This window comes from Artemia sp. Qi Xiang Cuo, chromosome 3, assembly GCF_049724085.1.
Source record: "Artemia sp. Qi Xiang Cuo chromosome 3, ASM4972408v1, whole genome shotgun sequence".
NCBI classification, from domain to species: Eukaryota; Metazoa; Arthropoda; class Branchiopoda; order Anostraca; family Artemiidae; genus Artemia; species Artemia sp. Qi Xiang Cuo.
Window position 1 is genome coordinate 61,803,393 of NC_142796.1, and position 12,512 is coordinate 61,815,904.

Genomic DNA, 12,512 nt, shown 5'->3' on the forward strand with positions numbered 1-12,512 from the left:
ATTAGTTTGAAGTATTTATTTTTACGATAATAGAGTACGAAAATATCAATTACACACTTGTTCTGTGAGGTAGATTTGATTGAAGGAGGAGCTTCGATTCAATCCACGAAATAATAATGAATGTTTTACTTTATGAGAGAAAGATAGAGAAAAATAGATAGAGAATCTAAAGAGCAAAAAGGATAAAAGCGATTGTGAAGAGGATCAAGCAGGAAAGAAGATGTAAAGAGAGAGAAATAGAGAGTAAGTATGTAAACAAAAGTAGAGAGAGAATCTAAAGAGCAAAATGGATAAAAGCGATTGTGAAGAGGATCAAACAGAAAAGAGGATGTAAAGAGAGAGAAAATAGAGAGTAAGTAAGTATGTAAAGAAAAATAGAGAGAATCTAAAGAGCAAAATAGATAAAAGTGATTGTGAAGAGGGTCGAGTAGAAAAGAGAATGCGCGTCTAAGGCTCACGTTTGAAACCCAAGATCATGAGAAACCAGAATAAAAGGAAACTTGTAAAATCAGAGTTATGTATAAAAGGCTGAATAAAAGTGTCTATTGAATTTGTTTTCTCTTGTGTTACTATATTCTATTTTACTGCTATTTTATGTAATTGATTGCTGTGTTATTTTATATTTTAAGTTTTTTATCTAAGTTATTTATAGTTATATATTTATTATAGTTATTTATTGCTATTTGATGCTCATTGAACCAGAAATTAAAAGAGCGCCAAAAGGGACAGTAAAGGCTCTGCATACCGTAAAAAATTTGAATTAAAAAAAAAATGGAATTTCAATTTAGAAGCTAATAATCTAAAATTAAGTTTCTTTTGGATGTTTGGAATTCTGCTTGCTAACGCTGATCTGTCAGAGGGGATCTGTAGGAGTAGTTTTAATTTCTAATACACCTGTGTTGAAACGCAAAAATGTCCTCTCGTTGTCAATTCTCATACTCTTTTGTCCATTTATTGCTTGATTAAGGTAAAAAAAAAAATGGTAAAGAATGCGGCATTAGATTTTACAATTCCTACTGGAGGTGCTGATCCCTGTTTTATGACTTTTCAGCCAGGAAGGGCAGGGGGCAGCTATCCTCTGTTTTCGTACACCGTTCCTGTTTACTTTCCCCAGATTTCTCCCAAGTACCCATTTAGAGCTGGGTCGACTCTGGCTGAGCTTACAGAGTCATGCCAGTGATCCCCGTTCAATCCAAACAAGCAACGATACCAGGACTCAAAGCCCTGTCCTTACGGACAAAGGATCTCAAGTCTATCGTGCTAATTACTCAGAATAGATTCAGAAAAAGTACACGACAAGGGAAACACCAATCATCTAAGACAAACAGTTGTAATGAGTGCTGGTAATAGAGAGGCAGACTTAAATAAGTGGATTTGCCTCCTTCCAAAACCTTAGCAGCCCTTTTCGGGTGGCATGGAAGAGAAACGCAACGGATCTCTTCAAAGGTTTATATTTTATTTTTTTGTTTGTGTGTTTATGTGTGTCTCAAATCTTAAAAATCTCGTTTGTTGACTTTAATCATTATTTCAATTGGATGGATCTTTTATTCTATAAAATTGAAATAACTAATTCAATTAAATTGACCAATTGTAATTGAGTTTTATGTTTCAGGCATTTATTAAGTGATCAAAGTGATCCCTTTAACCGTGAGCCCCTTACTTTGGATCAAGTCATTCCATGCCCAGCGTTGAAAAAGGAGATTCATGACTGGCTAGAAGAACAGAAAAAGAAGACGGGAAAAAATACAAATAATTAAGTTAATAAATAATGTATTTACATTAGAGGAATGATTGTTGTTACCATACGATGTTTCAAGTCATAGACTGCTATTATTCGCCCCAGATGATGTTAGTGGCACTAGTGGATAACCTAACGCTCACATACGTGTCCAATTAGACTCTGTTTACATTTAAAATCAGTACTTGCCCAGTATCATTTTACAGCTGAGCATCCGATTCTAGAGTCTAAAGATCTTGGTCTAGGATTTTGAATTCCATCAATTAGCAAGCTTCTCTTGTCACTATATATATTATATGTGCTTCAGAAAGACGGCCAGTCTTATAAAAGTGAATGACCGAACATGCATGGACCCGAATGTGAACGTCACTTCAATCCTATGTTTCTTCATCTTCATCACAAATTGCTAAATAGTTAACGTTTCAAAGTAAATGATTGGAAGAGGTTTAAACTTAGATCGATTGTTTATGTTTTAGGTTAAGATTTGTCTTTTGTCATGTAAATCTTATTCTAAATAATTGGTAAGAGTCCGTGACTCAAAAGAAAATACTGTTATAGGAAACCTGCTTTCTCCGTGTATTATTGCACTAAAGACGTAAAACCAGCTATCAAGACCAACTTGCTCCCTTGGTAGAGTATTAAACTCCCATTCTTGGGAATTTCGGGCCTGATGCCAGGGTTCTTTCTGTTGGTAAATAGTAAAATGTTGAGACTAAATTCCTTTTTCCGTTAAAGTTGTTTGTGGAGACAAATGGATGTTAAACTAGTTTACGAGTACCGATGGATAAATGGTTTAATTGAAGGCCATGGGTATCGTAAATCAGTATTTCTGAACTTTAATTCTGTCCAGCTTTGTCTCAAGGCTAGGGGATGTAGTCGAACTTCGGTCCCTCGGGAACAGTCTTGTTTGACAATTTAGTGCTGGGGGAAGGAGGGGGCCAAAAAGTCTTCTCCAATTCTAAAAAAACACACGGTATGGGCAGAGTCGCCTTCAGGATTTTTGATGGAGGAGGGGTACAAAGAAAAGACTTTAAATATCGCGTCAAAAATGTGTTTTTATTCATTTTTGTTATTTCTTAACTAGTCGGACAAACATTTCTGAGGGGGGGGGGTCAAACCCTCTAACCCCTCCCCTGAATACGGCTTTGGATTATGAGACTTTTTCTTCTTTTATCCTGTTTTTAGAGGCTGCGCTGCTTGTGAATTACAAAAGTTGTGTAGACGGAGTTAAAAACCGAAGAACTAATAGAAAACATTATATATATTTACAAAATTAACTCATTTATATTTTTTTTTTTTTTTTCCTTTTTTTGCTATTTCATAATTTCTTTAATGTTTTTTTTTCTTTTTTAAGTTGTTGATTTCTCTGGAGTTTTTTTTAATTGTTTTCTGGCACTTTTTACGTTTTTCTAAGAAAAGGGAATAAGCTAAGATTAAGCCAAATTAAAAACGACATATTTTGGCAATGTATCAGTAGAAGATTGATTAAAAATTATTATTAATCATTTTTTACCCGCACTATACAAAGGTATAATACGTGGAGTAACACGAAGAAAAACACATAAAAATACAACAAAAATAAATTTAGAAATCAAAGGAAACCAAATACAGAGTAACACATAAAATATAAAAGACACTAAAGCAAAGGAGAATAAACATAAAATGAGGGGGAAAAGAAGAAGAAAAAAAACCCTCACAACTAGCAGAATCTAATAACTGAAAACCAAATATTTAAAAACACTGTTTCTGACTCGAGAAAATGTAAATTTAATGTTTACGATGTGCTCATGATCAAATGTTTAAGATGAGCTTTATCTAAGTATTTGTGAATAATTATTTTTGGTTTTTGGAGAAATTCCTTTCCATATATTGATATGCTGCAAGTTCTGAAGATGAGATTAAACCAACTTGACATAACGACCCAAGAACTAAACATTGATTGAAGGTGCACTTTATATAATGTTGAGGGTGACGGTGAGAAAGTAATGTTTGGGGGTGAGAAAACGAGGCTCTTAAAGAATTAAATGTACTTTTTCTAGCTGAGCTGGAATATGGTTGGTCGACGTTATTTGTCTTTATTTTCGCTAACGAATATTTTATTTACTGTTGGCGAATCAGCTGAATAGCAGATTCGTTTGTTTTTTGTTTTTTGTTATTTTTAATACAACCTGAACATACATTTGAAGTTTTTTTAAAGCTTAACAGGAAGTTCTGTGTTCAGTACAATAAATTTTATAGGAATTGAATATTTGTTGCAATTTATTTCAGAAGATATGTGAAAACGTAATATATCTCGGTAGATATCTTTTCCTAACAGAGGAATTCGGAAGGTTCTCAGCAAATGCTTCAAAATCATTCAAAATCATTGCCCCTCTTTCTTTCTCTTTCCATTAATCTCTCGGTTTCTTATTTTTTTATACTTGTTGTTAAGACTGTACGTTTGTAAAGTGTGTTTGTACGTAAAGCTTGGATTGTCCGTTTAATAATTTAGTTTCGAAATATGTTTGTTTTGATGGAATTGCAGGTCTTAATAAATTTTTGTATCTATATTAGTTTTCTTTTCTTTCTTTTTTACCATTATACTTTTACATACATTAGTCATTATGCAAGGTGGAAATTTGAACTGACAAGATTTGAATTTTAATATGTTTATTTTCACTCAGAATGACAATTAAGGGAAGCAAAATCTGACTTTTTTTTGTCAAAAAAGTACAAGTAAACAAGAATAATCTAATACCGATGCACATAAAAATGTGGTATCCAACCTAGCCAAGTGGATGGCACGCTGGACTTGCTAAATCCCATGTCCTTCGGGATGTGGGTTCAATTCCTGGTGTTGCTAACGAACCCTAAGTCCTGGCTTGGGGCGGAGGGTCAATGGTGTGACCCTGCAAGCTCAGCCACCTGGGGTTCGAAGGCAATGGTCCGCCCCACCATAAATTGGATTGAACAAGAGTATAGGACAGTTCTTTGGATTCAGTCTTTTGAGAACAAAGGACAAGTAAAATTAATTTCTTTATCCGGACTTTCTAATAAGTTACTTGTTTCTATCCTCTTTCCTCTCGCTCTCTCTTTTCCCAAAAGACCTTTGCTGCCAAAATTGTCCTTAATCGAATGCCTAAAACAAAAATCTGCTTTTATTTCTAATTCAAATAAGCATGTTCCTAAAATTTTAAGTTGCCTTTCAAAATATGTATTCATAAAGATGTTGGAACGTTGGTAATATCCAATTTTTTCTTTAGCAAAATAATGGAATATCCTTATCATACCAAAGACAGTGGAAATGAAATTCGTTTGCGTTGGCTCAGTGAAAATTTTAAACATCGTACGTATATATTTCTAAAAAATTAGATGAATTCTGAAATTTAATATTTGATTAGGAAATGTTCCGTATGAAGTTGACCAGTATTTGATAGCAGCTCATGCTAGATAAAAAGAAAGAAAACGAGGGATAAAAACCAGCAAAAAGTAGCTATAACATGTGACATCATATATCTTGAGAAGGCGTATTGCCTTTGGAAATGAACAGATTGTTAATGTTTGACCTTTTACGGGAACGTTGATGAAAATGTGATACGCCCTAAAAAAACTACATAATTTTGGAACATAATTCAGCCCAAAATATAACACACACAAATAATTTCAAATTTATTAGAAGATTAGTTAAAAATCAGTACGATGTATTTAGCACAATTATCCCGTTTCCTGTTTCTAGAGACGGTTTACGATTTTTTCATGCATCAAAACAGGTTTTTCACAGCCTCAAAAGTATATGAAAACCGCTAGTAGGTACACCAGCTAACAGTCGTTATAAATAATCAACTCTAACCCACAGTAACTGAAAAATTAAAGATATGTTTGCGAATGCTGTCTCCTACCATGTTTTTAGAAAATACTGCTGTTAGTCACATTGCCTATGCTGATGATGTTCTTCTAGATAGTCATACTAGGTCAGGCCTCACAAAAATTCTAAATGTTCTGATTAATGCTTTAAGTATGATTGGACTTTCTGTAAATGCTTCAAAATGCGAGTTTCTGTGTTTTAATATTTCTAAACCAGCTCCTCCTTTACATGTGGGTACAATGCTACTCAAGTGTGTCTCAGAGTTGAAATGGCTTGGGATTACTTCTTCTGATACACTTTCGACTACATGCTCGTCTCTGGTTGCTAGTGCTCTGCAGTGTATTCGCTTCTCATATGGTAAAATCTCGCCTAATAAAGGGAAGTACAGCCACCGAGGCTTATGTAAACTTTACCATAGTTTTTGTTCTCCTACAATTCTTTTTCTTTCCGGTTTGCAGTCTTTAATGCGCAAAAAAGACCGTCTTCAGCTAAGGAGAGGCTATTTTAAATATTGTAAATTCCTGCTATATTTACCAAGGTGGTACAGAAATCACAAGATTATTTCTCGTTTTGAACTTATCGACCCTCTAGTGCCTGCTTGACAACATCGCTACGGACCTGAGGACCAATACTCCAAGAAAGATATGTGCCAGTAACCCCCTCACTTATTTTTTTCCAGATTAGAGATTAAATATTGTTATTTTATTTATGTTGTGTTTTTCTTGTTATTTCCTTGTGGATAATATTATTTTGTTTTTTCTTTTTTACTCCGCATTTATTTTATATTGCGGGTTATAAATAAACTTACTTACTTACTAAGTGCTCGTTTTTGGACATTTTCAATCTTATAAATATGCTCTGAAGAAAGACCGAAATGTCACACTGGACAAGCAAACTCCAGTATTGGGCGAATCAAATAACAATAAAGTTGGAGAAGATCCTTAGAAGGGCAAGAAGATTTTAACAAAAGTTTTAGAAGAGAAACCGAAGGGGAAGTTTGTTATGGGATATTTTGAACATGGGCATTCCACTTCAAGTCAGCAGTAATTGTCACCCAAGTAGTTTAATGCATGTGACAGAGATTTTGGGAGGAATGGGGATTGTGAAAGAAGCGGGTGATTTAAAAAAATTAAGTGTCATAACTGACGATTTATTAGCGTTTACTTTCATCTTCGACAAAGAAGCCTCCTGCGTGACATGGTCAAGTAATGTCATAATTGAGTTTTTAATATTTTGTCGACAAACCTCAAGTGCAGACAGGTCGTCCACATACTTCCATCTCTCTGTGTGGTCAGTCATGAGGCTATTAAATATTATAAGAAATAAAATGGGACCCACCAGAGTACCATTTGAAGTTTGATCAAGGAATGGGATTATTTGCATCAACAAAATCAGTTCGATGTATCAAGGACAAATCCTGTAACTGTTATCCCGTTCCCCTGTTTTTGAAAACGTTTTACGATTTTTCATATATCAAAACAGGTTTTCCCTCATCTTAAATGTATAAAAAAAGACTAGCATAAAAACCCTTTCCCGGAACCTATTGCTGACTCTTGGTGGGAGCAAAGGGCAAGCTAAGCCTGGAAATTCCTGTGGTGGTTGTAGAATTTTAGGAAGCAACGCTTGACCCCCGTCCCTAGGTAGCATAGGAAATCCGTTAGCCCACCTGAACTTGCTGAAGGAGTGTAAACATCGCTAAGCTTCACGCCAAGTAAGGTGATGGCCAATGCGCTGCAGGGTAGCCTTGAGGAATGGTGCCCCTCAAAGAAATTGTAGCGTAGTAAACGACACGGCATTTGCACTGGTTTCTGATTAATGACTAATTCTTCTGGTTTTGGTGGGTGTTTTCGGGCTTCTTCGATATTCTTAGGCATGAATATATAGTGAGTTGGAGGTAATAGGCTTGAGATTGTCTGTGCAGGATTTCGACTCGTGTTGATAGAAAACGAGCAATAGTAGTAGTAGTAGCAGCAGCAGTAGTGGTCGTACGGTACACCGGCCAACAGACGTTTCAAAATACTCTAATCTAGTCCACAGTAGCCAATAAATAAAAAATATGTTTTGAAGTAAACTGTGAAAAATCGTCATTTGAAGCTGATCCAAGAATGATAGTTATTAGCGTCATACAGACGTATTTTAAGGATCATTTAAAGCTAATTTGTATATCTAGTCCCTTTTCTGAGCAACGAAAGACAATATTAGAATAAGAATGATGTTTGGCATACATCTATGTATTGGATTAACGATGCCACTAAGGTCCTTGCATCGGTCCTGCATTATGTTGCTACTGTTGAGCTCCAAATAATATAGCACGTATGTTTTGAAAAGTTGTTTCTCTTTGGTATGATGCCTTATATGAGCGACTTTGCTGTCTGATTCGCTATGGTTGTTTTTTACTTGGTCTTTCGTGAGTGGTAGCTGCCATCTAGTAGAAGACGAACCACGGTTCAAAGTAACCAAAAAATATAAAACACGTTAAAAAACTCCGTTACGATAAAAAATCTCTATTTTTAGTTGATTCAAGAATGGTAACTATTATCTCGATTAGTCTTAACAGTGTTTTTACTAGGTTCCAGCTACCGCTGCAACCGCAAAAATATTATGTCGAGAACAAATTCATGGATATTTAAAAAATGGCCTAGAACCCTGAAAATGCCGTCGGAGCGAAGAAATGTACACGATGGGAATCGCTATGGCCCAGAACCTTTCGCAGGAAACTGACAGTACCCTGACTTGAACAACAAGGAAAGCCACTCTTTTGGATGAGTAGATTATGTATCTTTTTCTTTCCTTTTTTTCCTTTCCAACAGTTAGCGGGGCACTGGAACGTGATAAGGAGTTCTAAAAGGACTCGTTTTGAAGGAAATTTCTATATCTACTTACTTTTGCAATTACCAAAATAGTTTAAAATGAAATCCATTTTAGACAAAAAGAAACTGCATCATCACATACAAAATGACGAATGACTTCATAATCGTAGGTTATTAAATGACGCTATAGCATAATGATAATGATTAACGACCATCTATAGTGACCAAAACTTAAAAAAAAAATGTGTTGCAAAAACTGACTAGTGAAAACAAATTGCCATTTGTAGCTTATTCAGGAATGGTAACTATTACCTCCATTAGTCTTAAATAGTACTTATAATCATAATCTTGTCTAGAGAGGAAGCAAAATGGAAGAAAGAAACCGAGTAAAGCATCAGAGCCGAGTAACCAAAGTATGTGTTACAAGAAAACAGCAATACAGCAAAAATGGAGATAGCATCCTGAAATGTAAGAAAAACCGATATAAAAAGAAATTAAAAAGGCCTCTGAGAGGAACCGCACTTGAGCTATAAGGATGGAACCACCATATTGATATAAGGATGGTTACAAAGTTGTATTTTGATTAATTTTTAAGAAAGTAAAAATTAGAAATAAAGGACAAGCAAAAATAGCCTAAAAGACTATTCCGCTAACTTCGGACAGTGGAAAGTATTGCCGTTAAACTCAGTATTACAATATATACCTAGCTGTTCTATTGTTTCCTTCATGCTTTGATAAAACAATTTTAATTTTGAGTAGTGTGTTTTTATTTTCCGTGACATTAACACCAACACACCAAAAAAAAATCTCAAGGCTTATCGAGGCTTGCAAACGAGAGTAATACTACAGTCCCTGTCCCTCTCTGTTCAATTCTCTAAACGGTTTGACAGATGTATAAAGATGTATTAAAACAGTTTTCATTTGGGTGGTGTGTTTTTTATTTGTCATTAATAACTAAATGAAACTTGCCATCATGATCGCAATGATAGTTGCAGCCTAGTAATTCTAACAAAATGTCGGAGGGTTTTTCTCGTGTTTCGTATCGAAACCCTAGATTTGTAATTTAAAGATACATCATATTAAAGATCTCGTATGAAATCGCTTGCTAAATCTGAGCGTATCGGAAAACAACCTTTGGTGGCAAAAACTACCGGGTACGTACACATGGTAGGGGCTGTGGTTGTATTCTTCTTCTAAAAACGCATTGGCGATAGTAGTCATTTTTACAGACTAAAGGAAATACGCAGACTTTAACAAAGATATTTTAGGAGAATGGTAAACCTTCATTCGCAGAAGAAGGAGGGGTTAGTCTGCATGTTTTCTTCTGATAAATCACTTTTATATTGCTAAAAATTGACCTTATTATTATATATCTTTGGTATATAATTAATTTTGGCTTTCTTAGAACCTTTGAAAAGGGTTATTATTCAAATTAAACGGCCCCTAGGTTATAGGAGTAGTTTTGGTACTTGTTATGAATCCGGTAATTACTCAAAAAGGGAAGTTTTTTTATGCTAATGAAGTAAACTAAAATAGGATGAAAATATAATAGTTCATAAACCAATTTGGTCTATATATTTGCACATTAGGGGGGTGGGGGAAAATCATAGCACATATTAGATACGTAACCTAACCCAACCTAGGTTCCTTTTTTTGCCCCTTCAACCCTAAAAAACTAAAGTCTAAATCTTTATCACGGATTGAGCAACACCTCACAAGGCAGAGACAAAGCCGAGAAAACCTGTTTTTCATTTAACTCTCGGTCTTTGACGCGTGTACTAGAGGCTAAGAAGAAAAAGCGCAAGGAACTCCCAAAATTTCATGCAGTCTGGTGTCTATTTAATAATACGTCTATGGTCGAAACGCAATATATGCGTCCCGGTTATCATTAACACCAACATCATATCATATCATTATAAAAAGAAGGACGTTTCATTTTACCACACAATTTGCCACACATATAATATCCACACATATCATTATAAAAAGAAGGACGTTTCATTTTACCACACATTTTGCTATTTAAAACTTAGTCTTCACCAGAACATCCCTTACACTTTTTGTGGCTTCTTTAAATTGTCAATACAATACCCTTTTAAGGGGGATTTTAATCGAGAAAGCAGAATTTTGGCTGTGCCAGATTCGATCTGTACTGTTTGGCCCACAAATTTTCTATAGTTGACGTTCTTCCGCGAAGACTTGATGTAAGTACATGTGGGCCGTGTATCTTGAACACCTGGTCTCAAAAGACTGCTTCCCGATGTGTAAATATGATTTATTCTTTCATCTTCAACACAAACAAATTACGTCCATGTAAATAGTTAAAGCAAATGTATTTTCTGTTGATTTTCATATGGAAACTAAATGGCAAAAATATGTGTATTCTCCATAATTGTTAGTTATGTTACAAGAAACTCTTCAGCAATAGGGTGTATTTAAAGGATCCAGATGATATCTGACGTTTATTTTTTACCATCCATTATTTGTCTCACTAATATGCTGGAATAATTAATCCGTCATGTTTACTTGGATATCTAGAGATGAAAGCCTGAGAAGGTGTCCGGCAGTTTTTGAAACTATTTCTGAAGGTTTAAAATCTGTTTATAAGAAAAAAATCTTTCCCGTGGAAAAGAAGTATCTATTCCATGACTTCTATTCTCCAGCCTTAGATGACGCATACTTTGATGCAAAACCCATGATTATATTAGTTGGCCAATATTCTACCGGAAAAACAACTTTTATTAGGTATCTTCTTGAAAAAGATTTTCCTGGAATAAGAATTGGTCCAGAACCGACAACCGACGGATTTATTGCGGTCATGCATGGTGACAATGAGCACATAATCCCTGGAAATGCGCTAGTCGTAGACCCAACGAAACAATTTAAACCACTTTCAAACTTTGGAGGTGCCTTTCTAAATCGATTTCAGGGCTCTCGTGTGAATTCTCCTGTTTTGAAAAACTTGACAATAGTAGATACACCAGGTATACTTTCTGGTGAAAAGCGCAGTTTTGACCGTGGCTATGACTTTACTGCTGTTCTTGAATGGTTTGCAGGACAAGTAGACAGAATTATTTTGTTATTTGATCCACACAAATTGGACATTTCTGATGAGTTTCGGCGATCAATAGAAGCTTTGAAAGACCACGAAGATAAAATTAGGATTATATTAAATAAAGCTGATATGATTGATAATGAGCAGCTGACGAGGGTTTATGGAGCACTTTTGTGGTCACTAGGGAAAGTTGTTGATAAGCCTGAAGTTCCTACTGTATATTTTGGATCCTTTTGGGATCAAAGCAGAGGATCATTTGAACGTGATGAACAAAAATTATTTGCCGATCTTTTATCTCTACCACAAAATGCCTCTAAGAGAAAAATAAATGACACCATTAAACGTGCAAAACTTGCCAAGATCCATGCCTATATAATAAGTGAGTTTGGAAAAGGTTTTCCAAAATTATTTGGTAAAGACTCGGAAAAAAAGCAACGCATCGTAAATATCGATCAGTATTATCATAAAGTTCAAGCGAAGCACAATGTATACATTGGGGATTTTCCGGAGAAGACGAGAATGCAGGAAAAGCTTGCTAATCATGACTTTGCTAAATTCCCGCACTTAGATCGCAGGCTGATTGCTGATTTAGATCGTGCATTATCCGAAGACATTCCTCGGTTAATGCAAATGTTAGATGAAAATGTAAACTTTGCTTAGTAGAAGTTCACAGTAGCAGAGCATATAAAATAGCTTGAAGTAATTTTAAAAGCTTAGCGTCATTCCGAATTATGAAAATTTAAAACGAATGAAGAGGTCCTTCCTCCAAAAAAACTCCATTAATATTTTGAAGTAGCTGTTGTAGTCTAAAACTCAAAGAACTATGGCTCCAGAGACGGTATGACCCCCCCCCCCGTCCTTCGGGTATAAGGTTTACTATTGAGGGAAGGGGGATACTCGATCACACTTATCCAAAAAGACTGGCTATCAAGGTGAAACTGTCAGGAAATTTTAGGGAGGGGGGGGGCAGAATAAAATGAAAATACACACAGTGATTCATAACGAACCAAAAACTAAAATATTTTGTGTCGAGACAAACAATAAAAATTATTCTAGATAGTAATC

The 12,512-nt window shown here is 35.2% G+C and overlaps 1 protein-coding gene and 1 pseudogene across 1 annotated transcript in view; both read left to right on the top strand.

Annotated features, from left to right (window-relative positions):
* Positions 1 to 6,253, top strand: part of Ube4A (Ubiquitination factor E4A) — a 109,675-nt gene extending 103,422 nt beyond the window's left edge. The window contains exon 12 of the mRNA XM_089086257.1: positions 1,613 to 6,253. Within this exon, the coding sequence (XP_088942383.1) occupies positions 1,613 to 1,757 (145 nt within the window). The 3' untranslated portion in view covers positions 1,758 to 6,253. The remainder of the gene's footprint in view (positions 1 to 1,612) is intronic.
* A 4,657-nt stretch (positions 6,254 to 10,910) lies between these two features.
* Positions 10,911 to 12,107, top strand: LOC148954376 (EH domain-containing protein 3 pseudogene; annotated as a pseudogene).
* Positions 12,108 to 12,512: the final 405 nt, after the last annotated feature.